This window comes from Coturnix japonica, chromosome 1 (assembly GCF_054131305.1).
Source record: "Coturnix japonica strain WE chromosome 1, WE-NBRP24, whole genome shotgun sequence".
Taxonomy (NCBI): domain Eukaryota; kingdom Metazoa; phylum Chordata; class Aves; order Galliformes; family Phasianidae; genus Coturnix; species Coturnix japonica.
Window position 1 is genome coordinate 73673686 of NC_140663.1, and position 20270 is coordinate 73693955.

Below are 20270 nucleotides of genomic sequence, written 5' to 3' on the forward strand. Positions count from 1 at the left end.
TGAAGAAACAGCATGACATTTATTTTGCATAGCAACTAGCAAAAAAAAAAAGCTACAGAGCCCTTTATGGAATTCATCATCCAAAATACACAATTTCTGTCCAAATAAAGAGAAATGGTGGTGGGTAGCAAAGTAGGAAAGCTTCATTTGGCGGAGATCCTACAAAATGCAGTTGAGGATTCAGCTGAAATCTTATAGGCAAGAAATCATGCCCTTCGCTCCTTAATAACTCCAGTCAGACATGCTAAAAGGATGGGGACACAGTCCCAGCTTCTCCTGGATACAAAGGAAAGCACGAGGTCTTAAATAGGAATACCTGGCTGTAGCAGTAATATAGGGTATACTCAGTGGTGGCCAGAGAACCTGTAGCTGGGTTAAGATGTGACTACAGGTGTGCATGTAGCTGTGGAACAAATCCACACTTGCTGGAGCACTCAAGAATTAAACCTATTAAAAGGCAATAAATATAAAGGAAATCAAGAGGTAGAGGAACAGAGCCTTGAGTCTTCAGATCGAAATGACACGTTAAGCATTCACTGAAGCTGACCAAGAGAAAAGCAGAACTGACACTTTCATTCTGGCAAAGAGTTAGTATTTTTTTCCAGGCAGGAGAACATGGCCCTGCTCTCTGTAAAGAGACCTGAGAGCAAGGAGGGCTGCTGCAGCTGATTAACAGTGCCACCAGCCGGCCAGCTGGAAGAGGGCCAGTTCACCTAAGGAGTAAAGCACCATGCACATCTATTCACCACCTTTCACCCCAGAAACGCCGCACAGTCAGACCCTGCTCCCAATAGCCCTTTGCCAAATACAAGGATTATTCCTCTGAGAAGCCGAAGGAAAGGTCTCACACCCACAGAGAGGCTTTGCAGCACTAATGTCAGCAGGGTTAAAGAAGACAGTGAATCACTTCAGCTTCCCTGGTACAGCTAATAGTGCACAACAGAACAATATATAACAGTTTACACTGTGAAGATGTCATCTGGTGTCATTAATACAGACACCTTTCCATTGAGAGGTCTGTGTGCATTCAGATAGTCCCAGGAAACCATTAAAAGCTGGTGAAGAAAATGACAGCATGACAAGGGATGAATTCTGAAAGAGATGAAAAGAAAAATGGTCAAATGGTGCTGTACTCCAAGTCCCAACAATAAAATAACATAAGAGGTAAGTGACCGCCAGTGAAAGTTTAATTTTCCATCTTCAAAACAGATTTAGGATTGTGCCAACATCCTTTTCCCACGTCTCTTTGAACTCCAAAGCAGTGCAATTCCATTCTAGATCCACTGACGATATATAAACGTTATGACCAATAAAAGCAGAGAGGTACAGAGGTAAGAAATGGCTGTGTGAGACATGTTTCTGAAGGGGATGCAAACCAAAGACTGTCTACGTGAAGTTAAAGAGATCCTTGGGTTTTGTGCATGTTTCTCAAGCAAATATTGTATCTTCATGGCTTTGAGGCCGTTACTGATGAAGATGGCTGTGAAGCAGACCCTCTATTCCTAGGGAAATAGTATCTAATAAAGAAAGAGTCAAGGAATGCCAAACAACACTTCCACCCAGAGATTTACACAGCAAGGAAGCAGAATGCCCTGCTTACTGTTGTCTCTCTTTCAGATGTTCAGATTCACAGCATTGCTGGCAGTGGTGCTGTAGAAAAGCATATCTTTGCAGAGAAGTGACAAAACAGATAAATAAAAATTCCTCTAAATCAAGAGGAGCGAGCTGTTTAGCTACAAGAGTCAAGACACACCAACTCCATCAAGTTCAGCCAAAGAATCAAGACGTAGCGTTCCAAGCAAGTTATAATGTATTTTTTCCCCCCCTTGCTAAATTTCCTTACTTTTGACCCACCAAGATATTTAGGGAATCATTCCAGAATCAGATTATGAGCCAAACAAAACCTATTCGGAAAGGATACATGAGTGTGGGGACACCCTGTGTTGCCAGGTACTTCTGGATGAGCCGCTCGGTACCGTACCAGTTGAAGTCTTTTGTTGCATACCCAATACGTGGGAAGTGCACCGAGGCTGAGAAGTGAAGAAAGAGTAAACACTCTTTAGGACAAGATACCTTACAGAAAGCAGTCTACATAAGGACTTCAAACTACCCAATAAGAACAGAAGGAATACTTTAAAGCACAACGTATCCATGGGAATCTCAATCTTGCTTCACTTCAGAAAGAAATAAAGGTGAAAACTGATCATCGCACATTTATTTACAGAGTCACTATTCCACCACACAACCACTTACCATTCCTTTTCTTAGCTGCTAAATAAATCTTCTTCAGGCCCTTTTCCAAAGCAGCCAGCTTGATGCCAGACAAGTTGTTGGACCGATCCCGGTGCTGAGCTACAATCAAGGCCAACTAAGGAGAAAACACACAAAAAATGAAATGGAGTCTAAACACAGCGCTAAGAGACACAGCAATAGTTGCTGGAAAATGGCATTATTAACAATTAGCTTTAATAATCTCTAAATAAAATTCTCTTTTTTTCCTCTAGTGGCAGTTTAGCCATTTTCAGTATTTAGGGCCACTGTCACTGGGAAAAAGATAAAGTTCACTAAACACAGTTTCAGAATCACATAAGGAAAGCAACAAAATGGAGCTTCTTATTCTCACCAAGTCTTGTCCTTTTCTCCTGGATTTGTTATCATCAATGGGAAATAACAGGGTTCCTCCTAACTGCAGGTCTGCCCAGAAGACAAGAATGAAAGAAAACCAAATGAATAAATGTATCAGTCCTGAAGAGCCAATACTGAATGAAAACAGCAGAGATTTCACTGTCACGTTCTGTATTATTCTTGTCTGCCTCCTCATAACGGATTCAACAGTCAGAACCCAGGGAATCAAGACAGACATAAACCTGCCCCAGCACACAGAGACACACCACCCAGTTAAAAACCACAGATGGAAAGAAAGACACAGACAAGAATAGACCAGAAAGTTAGAAGGACCTGTTGGTTTTTTTTTCCTACAGCAAGATAGTATTTAGACTCCTCGCTCCCGCAACATCATTGGGATTGAAACTCTTAAGTATCTTGGCCTAGGGTTGTGTTTTAATCCCTTACCTTTCATCTTCCCTGCCATCTCATATATTTTTCTTGGCTGATCAGAACGAGATTCCAGAGCTGTAAATAAACCACCCCTTCCCCAGCGGCCGGAGTCATCTAAAATGCAATGACAGATCCGTGTTTTAGAAACTGAGATTGAAGACCATCCCTGAAGGAAAGGGGCCTACTCTGGCTAAATGCAATGAATGACCATCAAAAACAGATATGAGAACCACATGTGAATTGAAGTGAGCCAGCATGCAAGGAACTATCCTAAAGGATCAACTTCAGCCACTGAGGAAAAATCAAACTTGTCACAGTTCCCTGAAAAAACTGCAGTAAGAATTCCTTTCAACTGCCCACTGTGGATACTCAACCAAGTATTTAACATGGTAGAGAGCATATAAAACTGTCAGTACCCTCATACCCAGGGAGAACATGCACATATTATGTCCCCAGATTGGTGCTTTGGGCTTTCCCACAATTAGATGTTTGTTATTTGTGGGCTTTTCTTGTCACTTGGCATTTCCACTTTAACCACGAGTTTTTATGCTGAGTTTAACATAAGCCAAAGCAGCTTATAACATTCAGCTACAGCCTTGGTAAGAACTTCCACTGATTCTTGAACAGCTCTGTAACCTGAATTTCTCTGCTCAGCTTCAGTGTCTTGACAGAGGTCCTAAAACTAGTGACAGGCTTAGAACCTCTGTACTGTCAGTGCAGAGAGACAAGCACTATGAGAGTGCAGTTCTGACCTCAGCCTCTGAAAAAGCCCACCTTTCTCTTCTGACTGCACAATGGAGGTGATTTTTAATATCTCAGTTCAGTCTTTACAGCTTACATGGGACAAATATAAGGCCTTCACCTTCAGAGGCACTGTTCCCACTTGCCCACAGAACTACAGTTTCTAGACATACCTTTCAAGAGGCTCAGGCAGAAACAAAGACCCATATACCCCTTCCTAACACTAGTGTGGAGTCTGTACTGCTTCTATACCACACAAGATCAAGTCAGACTCAAAATGATTTCAACCTGGTACAAAATTAGAAATTTCCAAACTAGAAAGGTCAATTTAGCCCCTTGCCCACCCCACTTTACAGTAGTTCTGTTGTCAGAAGTCCTACCCAGGCAGTGGACAATGATGGCATCTTCCTCTTCTGCTTTGGGGTGGGTGACATCTCCCATGACGTACTTGATACAGTTTAGGTCCACATCTCTGTAATCCAAATCCACATTCAGCCCAGCCTCTCCCTCCTCAAACTCTTCCTCAGACTCACTTTCCTCTGAAGGGAGACAGGTAGATGTGTAATGATTTGACTCCCACCAGGCCATCCTGAAACAAGAGAAGAAATTCAATGAAAATAAGCAAAGACAGGGGGTCTACACCTTGTTTTAAAGGACTCTATTTTAGATAGGAACCAAGATTACTCTAGCTGATATGTGATTTTAATTGCCACATGCTGGTGTGATAAAATGATTGTAGGCACAGAAAAAACAAGCATACAACAAAGTGGAAAGAGTTATTCAGTGGTGAAAAGAAAAATAAAGAACAAGAAGTTAATACATGTGCCAAAGAGTTACAGATATTAGGATGAGACATGGGGACAGGGACATCTGAAGTCTGACACCTCATATGCAGGTTGTCCCAAAAGCTCACTATACACTCAGACAGGACATTCTCATTCAGGCCAGTCTCAATGAATTAAATTAGATGTGAAGTACTCAGAAACATCCTGATGTATGAAGCTAATTCTTTAGGGTGATCTGCAGCTATTTTGTCACCTTCTCCTCCCCTCATTCTCAGCCCCACTTGCCAGAGTGGATACAGAGCATGTTTCTAGAGCACACTGTAACAGATACTAATTTAAAAGTAGTTGATGCTGCAGTACAAGCCATACTTTTTCATGTGCTCTGCCACTGCTTTTGCCTTCCTCCTTTCCTCCATAAGCTTTGCTCTCTTCGCAGCTGCTTCTTGGCGCTTCTTCCTCCGAGCCTCCAGCTCCTCTGTGCTCAACAAGTGCTTCCTCCTGGTTGACTGGTCCCGGAGGCCTGTAAGAAGAGTCTAGAGAAAGCAAGCGGCAATTCAGCACTGCTCTTCTCAAGCACACACCTGGTGCCCACTTTATGCTGCACTCCTTTCCCATTTGTCTACTCATCCACAGCCCTTAACCACCAGATCCCAGACGTCAAACAAATGGGTGGTTTTGTGATCTAAGTTTATATTAGTGCCCAGCATTTCATCTGTGATCTGTTACCAGATATTGCTGGATTTGTCCAACCCTCAGATTCAAGAGCCAACAATGGCATCTGAATCTTTTAACGTGCTTTTTCCTTTGCAAGCTTTAAGTAAAGCTTGCAGAAAATGAAACTGAGTTTCCTCTCAATTAAGAGCATCATATGCTTTGTCATGACTTTTGCCTTACATTTGCTTTGTTCCGGAGAGCTCTCCCTTCTTTACTGGTCTCTTCAATTAAGGCTTTCTGCAGATCCAAAAGCTGATCAAATGCTTTTTTGTCTTCTCTGCTGGGTTCTTTTGAATAATCCTTGCCTTCATACACATACATGTGATCTTCAAAAAAATAATTTGCAAGTATAAAGAAGGAACTGAAAGCCACTAACACTTCAAATATATAGCAAGATCAAAAGCAATTAGGCTTCTCTGTTACACTGTTCTACACTCAGCAGAAAAAGACAGTAAATGTCTTTTATATAGCCAGCATCAGCTAACATTAAAACAACAGAACCAAGATTTGCTTCCTCAGTCAAAAGCTTTCTGCTTCAGTCACAGATCTGCATTTAAGTGCTAGTCAGAACTGTAGAACGTCAGTCTGTCTCATGGTACTACAAGAGAGAAAGCATGCTTAAAATTTATTCTCATTTAATACAGAGAACTAATCACAATTAAGTTACACTTGAATTGGAAACTAGAATAATGAAGACAATAGGTTTGTTCTAGCCGTTCAGATTCAATAGCTCTGCATTTCTTACCTCATGTTTTGGAACTCTTTAAGGTCATTTCAGCTTGTGTTTTTCATGGCCAACAATCTTTTATATGGAGACATATACAAAAGAGTTGCTATATAGTTTTTCTTTAAGTTATTGTTATCCTTCTGCATCTGTAATTCTATCTTAATGATTCTCCATGGGAATAACAGCACCTGCAATTTGAATGCCTCCACTTTCCTGAGGTCTCAGAATTTGAAGCACATTAAGGAATTCAGCCCCTCTGGCCAACAATCTGGGCTAATATTCTTATAAATGTTTGAGGCAAACAAGAATGCAAGAAGAAGAAAAAGACTAATTTAAGCTTAGAAATCAAGCTCATGGATGGGCCACTTTTCTTTACAAGTCCAATTTTCTTCTTGTTACCAGAAAAATACCACCTTTCCCTAGGAAGCCTCCTCTACTAGCTCCCAAGCACTCCATAGGTGTTTCAATTTGTAACTTACTTTCTGTATCATCCTCCTTCCTCTCTTCTTCACGTGGCAGAACACCATCCATTACCCACTTCCCTCCTTTTGTCTCTCCAAGGATGTTTTCCAGCTCCACGTCCTGGACAGTGCTTCCCTCAGAGGACAGCAATTTATCTAAGCCAAATTTCAGGATTTCACTCAGCTTTATCAAAGAAAAGAAGTAGTTCATTATGAGTATCTTCTAATTCCACGTGAATCCCTGTGACTCAGGCTTTTCAGACATAAATTGGAAGGTTATAAAAGTGAAATCTAATCCTTTGTATTATCTGTCTAAATATTAGCACTTAACATGTTCGTTTTTCTCAATACCTATTGAGACAGGCCTGTCACATATCTTCCTCAAACATACTCACTCAGACCGGAAAGGCCATTTTTCCCCTCTATAGGCCAAACAACAAAAAAGGCATCATTCTGAATGCATTGAAGGAGCTTTCTTCATAGCCAAAAAATCCGGGCTTTTTTTTGCCCCACCTCTTAATAAAATCAAATCAAATCTTACATCCCACAAAAATTCACAGGGAGCACAATATCAGCATGGAATTTCCTATGGGCTCAGTTCCACTTCTTCCACATAAACTATAATTGCCGAGGTACATACTGATGAAGGGGTAGGGAGTGGGAAAAGATACATTAATTCCAAGCCTTTCCCAGGTTTACCTCCATAGAGGAGATATATCCCTCCTAATTTCACTTCGCTTGATGTTTTCAACCAAAGCTCTCAGCCCAAAACTCAGCTTTTGGGTCAGAATCATAAATCACACCCTGACTCCTGAGACACTGTATCTGCCAGGAGGTCAACCAAAGGTTGACCAAGTTTCAGACGAGCAATCAAAAGCTGTCAAAGTACTTATCATTAGCTCTGTTTGTGAGAGAAGGGCAGGAGAGACAGATAAGTTCTTAGAAACAATGAGTCAGCCTCCACTTTAGACCTGTTATATAATTAAAAACCGAGGGACATTCTGCCTTCTCCTCTTCTCCAAGGAAACACATATTTTTACACAACAGATGCACCTCAAGACTCTAAAAACTGTCTTCAAATTTCCAATCTTGTTTGGACCTGGAGTGCAATGCTGATTCCTAGGATGTGCACAAAAGCTGTCAGGTCAACATGTATCCCCCAGCCCCCAAATGGAAGCGTCTTGGCAGGTTCATATCAGACAAAAACAGAGAGACATGCCAACATTCCTAAGAACGTTACTGAAGTCATCATGAAGGTTTAACTCTTTTACCTGTAAATCTGATGCTTCCTGAGGTTTGTGTACTCCCAAGGCAAACTGACCTCCTTCTACAATGGCATTTGTCAGACGAAGCTTGGAAGCAGCTCTTCGGTAGATGATTTCTTCAACTGTATCTCGTCCAATCAAGCGGATAATTTTTACAGGCCTTCATAAAGTCAAGAAAATTCTTATTATTTTGTTTGAGGTAAGGGGTTTCTTGGCATGGCACACTTATCACAACACCTTATCCAATCTTTTCATGGGGATAAAAAGGCAAAATCAAAGACAACAGAGGGTAGTGACACACTGGAACAGGTTGCCCAAGGAGACTGTGGACGCCCCATCCCTGGAGACATTCAAGGCCAGGCTGGATGTGGCTCTGGGCAGCCTGGTCTGGTCGTTACGGATAGGGAAAGAGACACTCAACATAAGGAGAAGTAGCAACATTTCCTCACTTGTGCTGCCCAATCCGGTGAGCTCTTGCTATCGCTTGCAAGTCATTTTGTGGGTTAAAATCACTGTCAGTAAAAATAACTGTATCAGCTGCCGTCAGGTTCATGCCAACTCCTCCTATGAGCAGAAAAGATCACAGGGTACATCAGTAACATCAATTAAAGACACAGCTGGAGAATTTATGCTATGCAAGGTTTTGTCAGATCTGATCAACTACATTAGATTCAGTTCATCGCTCAGCCCCAAGTCTGAGTCTCACAAGGATCCAAATAAATGGATGAGCCCAGCATTTCTGTATTTCTCTGTGCTTTCTGCAACAGCACAAAACAGAGCAGCACTATGCATTGTAGGGGAACAAAAAAAGAAAGAAAGGATGCAAGCAAATCAATACAAAGGCAACAGGTTGTCAAGACTGATAACACAGACATATTCTTCAGCTGTCAGGAAGACTAATGCAGCAAGTACTGGCTTTACTGAGGCTACAAATGTCTGCCCAAGCTATGACTTGGCTGAAGCACAGTAACAACTAGTAAATACACTGTTGGAACAGTGGGAAACAACACACCCAATTATACAGCAGCCAGAGCCTGGGTATATATGTGACTTTAAACAGTTTTGAAATTAGAGTTGGGACTCTCATGGAATGAAAGAAAAATGTTATTCTTTTAATAATATTCAATACTGTCACAACATACTACAGCAAAAAAGGGTAGAACCTGTTCAAGTACATTCTTTCCTGCAGGCGATAAGAGCTTCATAATAATCGGAACAATCTTGCAAGTGGAGATAGTCATGCACTTGAAAATCTCTGCCCATAACACAAGGATGGAAATATGGCTAGTGCTGCTGTTCCCAGGTGGATAGAATATAACAGGCTTAGCAGCGAGCACTAAAAAGCAACTCTTGATTCTGGTGGACAGCAGGCAGGAAGAGTTTAGGCACAATGTTAAGAGAAGCATCTATTTCTTGCACTTAGAACTTCTCTACAGTCTCAATATATTCCTCTCCACTCCCTGCAATATTATCAGAGCCATTTTAATTCAGGAAAGTCTGACCAGAAGCCCAAAGAAGACATAATTAGAGCCTGATGCTTGAGATCGAGCAGCATTGATCCTCTCTCTGAAGGTAAGCAGAAGCCTGCCCTTGTGCTGGTCTGAATAAAGAGACAGGAAGGACTGAAACCATTCAGATGACACAAATAGGCCTGGGGAGCTAAGAGGAGGCGAAGTAGAGATGGCACTCCTGAGGTGTTCTTTGCAGTTTCTGGTATGTAAAAGGCTCTCAGCTGAGTCCATCTGCCAGCCAGAGTGCACGCCCACATTCAGGGAGCAATTCTACCAGCTTGCTTAGAGGAAGTCTATTTCTGCCTAAAGTCTGATGAAACTTAAGAAATAAAGTACTCGCAGAAATAAAATGCGAGTGAGATTCCTTCAGCTTAACAAGGCACGTTGTAGAGCTCAGAATAAAAGTTACTCAAACAGCTGCAACCTGAAAACTATTTTGGCATCAGCTGCTGAAAGCACAGGAATCGGGTCTCCAAGCTAAGAAACCCAAATTCAGGATGTGTCTTGTCTCTCTCAAAAATCTTCAATATTAACAGAATATGGAGGATTCAGAACACCCTGAAATTTTGCCAGAGAGAGCAAAAGAAGAGTGCAGAAGCAAGACAGGTGTTCTCTCTCCCTTCCTTACTTACCTGCTCTGGTGCTCAGTAGGAAGACAAAGATGGGCTGCTGACCAAAGTTCTTAATGGCAAGGTGTCTCTCTTCACCTCTTACAGAACCGTCCAGCCGCTCGTAGCTATAGCCTTCCCAAACAACAAAATGTTTCTGAGATTCTGGTTATACTCCGTCTCTCTTATTTCATTCATCATACGTTTACTGTTGTCCTGACTTTTTATGCCAAGCCCTCCTGCTCTGATTTGCATTTTATCACCTTCAACTCCTCTTTTCCTTTCCAGTGACCCTGACTCCCAGACTGACTGTCAACAAAAGCTAATTTACCTAAAGTGGAAACTCTTAGCATTTAATTTACTGCATGGAAACAAGCTGGAGAAATACAAAGCCAAAGCATAAGAACATTAACACAGTGTCCCATTTCAGACTATACTGTGCTGGCTGTTGGCTCCACGCTACAAGCCAATAACCATCATATCTTTCTCATACAAGCTTGTACTGCTTTCAGTGTGTGCTTTCCTGTGAGCAAGCAGTATGGGAAAAGGCCTTACATTTGGCTTTTTAGTGCAACATTAGTTGTCCAAACCCATAAACACCAAAGAAAAGCCTCTTTCATGGCAAGTCCTAAGTAGGCACAGAGCCACGTGGGTTGAAACAAAAGAAAATGTCTCAAGATCCCTTTGGCAGCCTTGCCAAAACAGTCATATTGAGGCCTCACTGCCAACAACTGTTTTAATCAAAAACTCATTTCCTGGTATAAATGTGGTACAATTTGCGTTCTGTACTGGACAAACTGAATTGAGAGCTAATAGCTTTACTATAGCTACTTCAGGACTCAGGTACACAATTAACCACAGGTATATAGTGAAACTTTGCTACCCTGCCATCTGTTAGCTTGATTTTAGCAAGGAACCAAAGCTCAAGCCACTTTGAAGAACTACACTGAAGTGCAAGTTCCTTGCAGGCAGGTAGCACAAAGAGACTAATTCAAATCCCAAGTCACAGACAACTGTAAGAATATGGTTTCTGTCTACTAAGAAGAAACAAGTGCTCATCATATTCTCCATCCCAGGCAGATCAGCCAAAACCAGACTAACACTATATGGCACAGATCATTAAGATAAGCCCCTTGCTGCCAAACCATGCAGACCATACCTCTATAGTCCATGTAGTCTTGCAGAATGTCAAGCAGTTTAGTCATCTGAGAAAAGAGCAAGACACGATGGCCACTGGAAGAAGAATGAGATGTTACCAGCAACATTATAATGTGACAGCATTTCACAGAGCAGTAGAAGGGTTACAGTAGCTCAACTAGCCACCCTTACATAGCAAGAGCTCTCCACAACACTGCACTATGCCTCACAGAGTCACTGCCAACTCCCTCACCACATTTTCAGCCCCACATCCAGATGTAGCCAGCCAGCTCCACCTGCTACCATCAGCTGCCATGTGTAAAAGTGTGAAGTCACAAACAGGTAACAAGGCTCTGGCACAACACTGTTGCTGGCTACATGCACCTTGGCACAGACCAAGAGAGTCCTGGCTAAAAGGATCCTCAGCTTGAATGTAGTGCCATGAGGGTCATTACCACATGACCTGCCAGACTAGATTGCCCTGTCAGATTCATATTCCCCCAGGTTCCCAGCATAAATTTGGCAATATATGAGAACACGTGAGAGTTAGTGAAGTATTTTGAGAAATGTTTAAAGGGAAGCTACAAAATTATTTTTGAGATTCCTCTACAGCCCGTAATGCAGTTCTTTGTACTGAGATAATTTAAATAGGGCAGTGCTTGTGTTGTGGTATCTGTACAATCTATGGAGAAACAAGGCAGCTTTCCTTCTTAGTTTATCTATTCTCCCTGTGTCAACTCCACCTTATCTTCCTCATCCCAATACGACATACCCATCATACAAGAATGAAAGGAGTTTATCCAACAAACACAGTTTGCCACTGGCTTCAATGATATGATCTCCAATCTCAAATGGCTCTGGTTCAACACCTAGAAAAGAAAGGTGGTTCAGAAGTAGACCTAATTATATAAGTATCAACTCAGTGATCAACCTTTAAGTGACCATGTTGCCAAATACTGCCAGGCAGACCCCCAGGATGCTTGTTTAAAAAACTATGGTTCTATTTTGAAAGAGAAGAATGTGTTCTTACCATTGAAAAGATACGGGTGGGCAACACACTTCCGAAGCTGTATTAAGACATTCTGAAGCGTGACCTTCCTTCCTGTTCCACCTTCAAATGCATCTGGAACGAAGTGCACAGAAAAAAAGAACTGAGTAGGAAAGCCCATGCTTCACCAATGGTGTGACTGAGAACACCTAAGCACTGCTCTGCACTGCTTCAGCATTGAAGTAACTCTTTGCACATCATTTCTGTACTTGATATTTCATCTCAAGAGTGATATATCCATCTTTATGAGCCAAATAAAACTCCCCATGCTTTTCTTTTTTTGAGGGAGGGAGTCTTTACTACTTTGCCTTGTCAAAACCTCTGGAACTTTCTCAACTCCCTGGAAAGAGCCAATGACTTTTTTTTCTAAGACAGCACCATGGATCTAGAAATCATCAAAACTGATTTGTTACAGTTCATTTGGACTTCCCAAGAACAAAAACAGAAAAGTAATACAACACAGTAAAGACTGCCTGGCTAACCAGGAAGTTAAGAGTAGATACATATTTCTGTGCGGAAAATAAACGTGGACATTGCTGACTCTAGACGAAAATTCAGCTTTCATGGTGATGATGCAAAGCACAGTGGCTCCTAAATGCAGCAGGCATTAGCTCTAGAACAAAGAGTCACTATCCCCCCACTTACAACACAAAAGCACTGACAAACCAAACACGGTACGTAGAAATGAAAAGGGATTTCAGAGAACCAAATACTTTCTCTTTTATTCCTCAGGATGCTCTGTTACAGTTGATTCACACATTTAATGCCAAGGAGTGAGCTGTTAGGATAAGGATCTGTGGCTGTATTGTCTATATGGTCCTGTGGTTTCCTAAGGCACTCAAATCTACAACCAACAGGTTTCAATTTGCTATGTGAAATCTATATTATTACTGGAAAAGTTGTAGAGACCTATAATTTCCTATACAGACTTTTTTTTGTCTGAACACAAGAAGAATGGACAGGAACAGACTTACTTCTTCATAAGATTTTTAATTACAAGCTGATCCAAAGCAGATTCTTGAAGCTGTCCCTCCCCAGCTCCAGATTCACACGTCTCTTCCTCTATCACAGGCTAAAATCATGAATCATGCAGCCCCAGAATCAACCAATAGAATTCTAACACCTCAGTTACCTAAATCTTTGGTCAAAATAGCTTTGTAGTACTTCCTCTGCAGAGCTGACATTCCGTGGTATAAAACTACTTCCACCTTTTTTGGAAGGTCTGCTGTCACCTCAGACTTGACTCTTCGAAGCAAAAATGGTTGCAGAAGATTGTGCAATTCTTTGGCTATCCAGAAGCAAGATATAACAAATTATCAGTGAAGCATAAGGGATTCATACAGTATCTTTACAGCTATACTTTCAAAGATAAAGGTATAAAGGAACCTTAACGAAATTATCCTAGCCCAGTTTTACAGAGAAAACAAAAGACAGTTGCACACCTGCAAAGTACTTATCAGCTACACTAAGATTAGTAATCATTATTTATACTATGTGCCCTTCTCCCAGTCCTGATTCAAGTACAGCATCAGTTGTTACTTACCTGGCTCACTCTCCTTTTCAACTGCTTGGTAATACTCAACAAACTCTTTCACTTGTTTTCCAGGAAAAATATCAGGTTCAATAAAGCTAAGTAAGGAGTACAGTTCTTGGAGGCTGTTCTGGATTGGAGTTCCTGTGAGTAGCAGGCTGAAACCTACTGAGAGCTGAAAGAACGAACAGCAAAACTAAATGAAAAGGAGGGAGCATTTGAAATGAAAAGTTACTTTATCTACAGTTCCACCCACATCCTTCTCATGCTTAACCTAAAGGTGACAGGTGGCACAGAAATGCCTGCAGAATACTGCAAATACCAGCCAAAACCATATTACATACAGTACAGAATGACTGTCAAACAGCTCTACCAAACTTAAGCTGGCACCAATGCAAAGAGGACAGCATAAGGAAAGTAAAAACAAAATGCAAAAGCAAAATTAGAATTCCCAGACCCAATGCTGCATACTCACTGTTAATGACAGGCAACTAGAAAATGCTGCTGAAATAGGACAGTGAAATGAAACTGCAAACGACCACGTGCCATTTCTACTTTCTGACCTACTCTGACGATCACGCTGCCATTATCTGATCCATGCTGCTTATAGCAATCCATCACCAACTCTGAGGCCTCCAGTCAAGAACGGGTGCTTGCTGGTGGCAAGGCTCACTAAAGAACTCCACAAAGGAGCAATCTCAAGAAAGAGATCCTACCTTAGTGGTGGTCAGTCCTTAAATGGGATCTAGGAGAGGTAGAATCAAGCTCCACCCCTTCCGGGAGCACAGCTGAATTACCTTCACCTGTGCTCCCACAGCTGACCCATCACTTGCCTCAGATGGTTAATCAGAGGTTCAGGCTGTGATCAGCCATTTCCCTTACAAGGTCCTTATTGCTCTGCCACTATGTGGATCTGTTCAACAATTCTGATGGAATCTGGTTGTGGCCCAGGGTTAATAACGACACAATACAAAGGAATAAACAGAAAATCAGTACCCTTTAGTGAAAAGTCTTTATGCAGTAGTAGATAGCTGGTATGTTTTACCTCAGTAAGTGTCTCATAAAGCAGAGAGTTCTGATTTTTCAGTCTGTGAGCTTCATCTACGACCAAGGCAGCCCAATCAAAACTGTGAACAAATAACGCAGCATCTCCAGTTACTTACAGAGAAATTTGCCAATGCAAAAAAAGACTGAAATACGTGATGGCTTCGTTTGGCTGAACTCAAGAGGCTCCCGTTCCATGAACCACAGGCAAGGATCACAATTGTGGTAGAAGAGCGGGAGGAATTCACAAGTACAGGTTTTCAAGAGCTAATTCTGCCTCTTAACTACAGCCTGAAATCCAAACTAAGTAAGTTCAATTCAATTTGCTGTTTCTCTCTCCACTTCCATTTCTGTAGGAAAAAACTGTGTAAGTCCAAGTTAGTCAAACATTTGAGATCCATCGTGTGGAAAAAGATGTGAAATTAGGCCCTACATCCATGCAAAAAACCCAGCAACGATGATGAGCTAATGATTGCAGAGGTGTTACAAACCTTTTGCAAATCATCCAAGAGTGGAACTTCAGCTCAGTCTGGGCTTGATACAGTCACACGCACCATCACATTGTACAGGCTGCAGAATCACTTGCTGCTTACTAGATCCACTCGACTTAACACAAACTCTTTTCAGTACTCAGTACTCATTAATGCTAACAATGAGGATTTCAACTCCCACATTACAGAGTGACTTCCACACAGTTCTGGCTGATGGAGAGGCAGGGAGGGGAGAGCATGACACTCCAGCTTTTCTTTCCCACACACCTCTCTTCCCAGTAATATACAAGGGCTGGAATCACGTGGATCTATATTTTCCCCAGAGCTCTTTTCACATATATCCTAAGGGACATTAAGGGCTCTTCACTGAAAGTTGGGTAAAGGACTCTGATCATAATTGAAGAGCACGTTTGGCTCTTGTGAAATGTGGAGAATTTTGCACATAGATAAACATACACTTCAGAAATCTCTGACAGACTTGAAGAATTCAATTTAAATAATAATAATAATAAGAGGAACCTGCACTCACCATTTGAGAAACGCTGCATCTTTCATACAGATCTGCAGTGAAAGAAAACAAACTGTTACTTACAACTTAACACATAGTTCAAAAGAGAGTATCTTGCTCGCTAATTGCAAACTATAGTGAAATAGCGCAGGGTTGGAGTGAAGTCAGTTACCAAGGAAAGTAACATAACAGACAACGTAACCACAAGCTTTAGCAACTCTTCATTTTAATGCTTCTCTGGCAAAGCATCAGTAGTAAAACCTCAGAGAATTCATTTTCAGACAAGTCTGCAATGTTTGTTCGTATCATTCACACCCTGTAAGAAACACCATGCACCTTCAGTATTGTATTACAGTCTTCTTGATTCTAAGCAAATATGTGCTTCAGTGGATTAATCTGACCTGCTAATGTCCTAAAGTGCTCACGCTATCTGCCCAACTTCGGATTCAAGCAGGAAGAGAAACGGGGTCAATTGATAAGCTTAATAAGCACAGAATTTTATCATCAGAATAGCAGAGACCAGAAAAATACAAGTTAAGTCTCCATATGGTTGATTGTTTTGCCAGCATTGCTTTAGTATAAGCACCTCCATTTATCACACTCAGTACAAGGCTTATCACTGCACTCCTGGCTTGTGCATGGTGGAAAAAGATGCAGGTTCAGAGCGATCAGCACAGGTCATGGCTCCTAGATGAAGAAAATGGTAAAATACTTGAGAGAGAGAGCAAAGGGGCAAAGGCAAGAGGAGATCAAGCAGGGAAAAAAGAAGCTGTGAGAAGCTTCCTCATTTAATTTCAAATTGATGTGTCTGTTAAGAGGCTGTTAAAATGAAATCAAAGCACTGATACAAAGTAACACCTGAGTGGAAATGAGTCATAAGAGAAAGATAAAGGCTTTTTTCCACTCCATATAACTAAGCACCAGGCCGGGCAGAACCCAAAGCAGTGATCAAGGAAGCAACCCTGCTGGTTCTCTGTAAAGTACTGACTGGATTCAGCCCCAGATTCCATTGATTTTTAATAGAAACCTCATCATTTTACAGTCTTGTTTTGGCTGAGGAAGGCAGGCCAAAGAGGAACAAACATAGGCAAGCTCTTTCAAAGTGTTCCTGCAGTGACCAATTAATAGAATCTTAATAAGCATCACGCATATATGTGTGATTTTCCATTAAACGCAGACGATCTGTAAGGCAGCACAGAAAGGCAATGAAAATACCAGGTAGCATCAGTTAAAGATGTTTCTGATTTTGATTTGTTTATTCAAGGTGTGATACAGCTGCGTGGTAAAGCTAGGGTCAAATTAGATTATCTTCAGGACACAAAAGCTGCAGCAACTTAGATGGGCAGGTGATGTGGGCTGCAGAGTAGAAAATCACTGGGCAAGGTTAGAGTACAGAGGGCAAGTGGTAAAGCGTCATGTACAGAGGAATGGAAAAGGCAAGGAAAAACCTGAGTTCTCTTTTGAAGCAACAAAGACAACGTGTACCTCATATGTGGTTAAGAGCACATGGAAGTGAGGTTGCTCTTTCACGTTCTGCTGCAGTTTGTATCGTTCCTCCTTGTTGCCGATGTACGTGACAAAAGAGAGACCTGGAGCAAACCTGTCATCAAGAGGAAGACAGCAAAAGAAAGATAGCAACTTATTCTCCTGGGAAATGTGGCTGGATCTCAGCTCTTGAATCTAACTCAAGCAGGAATTAACTTGCATCCCAGCTTAGCACCTCAGCTGCTGGTTCTGGTTTGGACAAATGCCATACAAACTGGCTTATCCTAGGTCTCAAAGTATGACAAAGATTATGGATAAACAATCTAACAGTCTGTCTGTGATTCTTAACTGAAAAAGCTTGTGAGAAGCAAGTGATTCTCCAGCTGAGAGCAAAGAATTGCTCCAGAGGTAGCTAAAGTACAGATGAAGACAGGGCTCCAAAAATCTAGCCCGCATAGTGAAAGCAGATAAAATCAGTTCCGTGGAAGAAGAGATGGAACCATAAAGTTCTTCCTCACTTAATCCCACTCCTAATGCCTGCCTATTGTTCCTCTGACATAGCTGTTCACTACTGAAATTCACCATATTAAGTCATACTAGATTGTACTTTTTTCCAGCTATTCCAGCTGCTTGTTTATCCAAATCAGGCCAGATCATTTCAAAATCTAACCTCAATGATTTTTGTTTCTGACACAGCGTTGCTCAACAACCACACAGAAATACATCTGTTCTAATCTACAACTTTCAGCTGCTCCTCTTAAAAGCAATGTCTGGGCTCAAGCCTAAAAACATACAGATTCTGGGCACAGCAAATGTACCATCAGATGCCGTACCCCAGTGAATATGGGTTGCATGCATGGATGTAAGGTATTTTAGATGCACGTGTGAGCATGCCAAGAAACACACTATTCAGCTTGGGGTCTTACCTTTTATCATACAGAATCCTGGCTGTCTTCAGCAGAATTTGCCTAAGAGAGGCTGAGCATGGGGGTTAGAAAATAACACAGAGCTAGTGAGGGTATATCTACTGACAGTCATCCAATGTATTGGATATAAGTTGGATGAACGCATGGGTATCACAGCACTGTATAGGCTATGCATTAACTGCAAGCAGCGTACACGTCAATTTGTTGTTTGGTAGCTTCCCTCTTTTGTTTTATTTCCTTTTGAAAGGAAGAAAATTGCTAGACTGAGCATATCTGAAGAGAGTCTTTGAAACTCACCATTCAAGGCTATAACGAGTACGACAGTTGTTTAAACTCACCTCTCCAGCTCCTCCTTCCAGTTGCTCAGAACAGACAGAGGACAAAGTATCAGGGATCTCTCTTTGTTCGCTAGTTTTTTTGTCAAATAAAGAAGTAGTGATATAGTCTAGAAGGCAAGGAAATAAAAAAGTATTTTTTTAATAACAAGGAAATTCCTGAACTTGCATAAACTGTCCCCTTGAGGTTTATAGCTGATTTCCCACAAGTTCTCCAATGCAAATCAGAGCTAAGAAAACACCAAAGGAGATCCATCATCAGTGACATAAAAGCTGACGTCCTAAAACATTACCTCAGCATCTCTAACCCTCTTCCAAAGACATCCCTCTAACAGTCCCAGAGATCTACTTTCTAAAGCTGCCAGTTTGTTATTTAAGACCTGTTGTCTGAAACCAAACCACAATCATTCACTCCAACAAAACCGGATCCCATTTAAAAAATAAATCTAAAAAAACCCTGAAAAATATCTATGAGGACCCAACTTTAATCCACATGTTGACAGACTCAAAAATCATCCTACTTCAGGTGTCAGAATGACATCATTGGCTCCATACCCCCTGTGTTAACTAGTTAATGTTATTTATAAGCTACTAAGCGTTGTTCAGAACCTCGCAGGGGTTTTATGTGATTAATGAACCAAAAGAGCTCACTCTTATGAATAAGAACTTCAGGATGTGGCTGCTTACATGCTTAGGGTGCTTTTTGCATGCTGTGGGAACCCTGAGCCACAGTTAAGGCAAAAGTCATATTTCAGAAGATGACACACCTGACAAGTCTTCCCAAGACCCATCTCGTCGCCCAGGATACAGCCATGCTGGACTTGGTAGCATTGCACCAGCCAGTTTACACCATCTAATTGATACGGACGAAGCTTAATGCCTGTGAATAAAAGCAACCTGTTAATGTCACATAGCCATTCAACACACTATATGCACTGTTACAGATGGAAGCCACCAGAAGCAGGTCCTGCACAGTTCTGACCTTCCCAATCAGCTGCCTTACAGCATAAGCAGCCAGGCTTCCTCCTAGAGCGCAGAAACACTGCAAGCTGGTTATATCAAACCATATTCAGGAACTTGTATGCACAAAAATGCTCTCAAGTCACTACAGAGGCCTGTGTATGGAATCTGGTGAGATAAATCAGGCATTCCTGACAGACAGACTGAATTTAGGGGAGGTTTAGGTTAGGTATGAGGAGGAAGTTTTTCGCACAGAGGGTGGTGATGCACTGGAACAGGTTGCCCAAGGAGGCTGTGGATGCCCCATCCCTGGAGGCATTCAAGGCCAGGCTGGATGTGGCTCTGGGCAGCCTGGTCTGCTGGTTGGTGACCCTACACACAGGTAGAACAGGCCCGTGGCCACTCGTAAGGGCTGTGGGGGAGCACACGGGGTCGGTGTGCTCACAGCTACACACCACCAGCCTGGTTCCCGTCCCCGGTCGCACTGACCTGTCAGCCCCCATTGGCCCACGTCGTCCTCCTGCACTCCCATCCCTCCCTCCCGCTCCCTACCGGCCCGGCGCAGCGCTTGGAAGAAGCGTGACATGGCGGGCAGCGCTCACCGAGCGGGAAACCCTCCGGTCCCGCCTCACGGGGGCGGGTTGACGGCGAGCACCGCCCCTCCGCCATAGCGCGGAGCCGGTTCCGTGTTGGGCCGGTAACGACGCGATGGAGCTGGCGTTGCTGCTGCTCGGGGCGCTGCTGCCCGCCGCCGCCCTGTACCTGTGCTGCGTACGGCGGTACACGGGCAGCGCCTCCGCCACGTTACACCGCCGGGAGCCGGGCCGGGCCGCAGCCTCTCGGCCGCCTCGGGACGCCGTGAGCTCGGGGTGGGGTGGACGGGGCGGGGGGCTGCGGGGAGCGGGTCCGGCGCTCACGTCTCGCCTCCTCTCTGCA

The 20270-nt window shown here is 42.5% G+C and overlaps 2 protein-coding genes across 7 annotated transcripts in view; one reads left to right on the top strand and one right to left on the bottom strand.

The window, feature by feature from the left end:
- Positions 1-20037, bottom strand: CHD1L (chromodomain helicase DNA binding protein 1 like). Of its 6 annotated transcripts, none has more exons than XM_085524983.1 (24): positions 19937-19959; positions 19142-19254; positions 18378-18484; positions 18040-18091; positions 17114-17228; positions 15650-15681; positions 14631-14712; positions 13598-13760; positions 13187-13342; positions 12037-12129; positions 11779-11875; positions 11029-11102; positions 9894-10004; positions 8200-8314; positions 7757-7910; positions 6504-6669; positions 5478-5623; positions 4953-5116; positions 4179-4387; positions 3073-3171; positions 2624-2694; positions 2254-2368; positions 1922-2030; positions 1-1517 (listed from the first exon to the last, which is right to left on the bottom strand). In XM_085524983.1, exons 6-24 carry the CDS (start codon positions 15673-15675, stop codon positions 1448-1450), a joined length of 2220 nt encoding a protein of 739 aa, XP_085381109.1. In that variant the 5' UTR covers positions 15676-15681; positions 17114-17228; positions 18040-18091; positions 18378-18484; positions 19142-19254; positions 19937-19959; the 3' UTR covers positions 1-1447. The 6 variants fall into 6 exon arrangements, with proteins under 6 accessions (XP_085381109.1, XP_085381099.1, XP_015731819.3 ...); XM_085524973.1 differs by having other exon boundaries at positions 19824-19959; XM_015876333.3 differs by lacking the exon at positions 18040-18091 and having other exon boundaries at positions 19937-20037.
- Positions 20004-20270, top strand: part of LOC107319872 (uncharacterized) — a 16418-nt gene continuing 16151 nt past the window's right edge. The window contains exon 1 of the mRNA XM_032447411.2: positions 20004-20192. Coding sequence (XP_032303302.2) covers positions 20043-20192 — 150 coding nt within the window. The 5' untranslated portion in view covers positions 20004-20042. The remainder of the gene's footprint in view (positions 20193-20270) is intronic.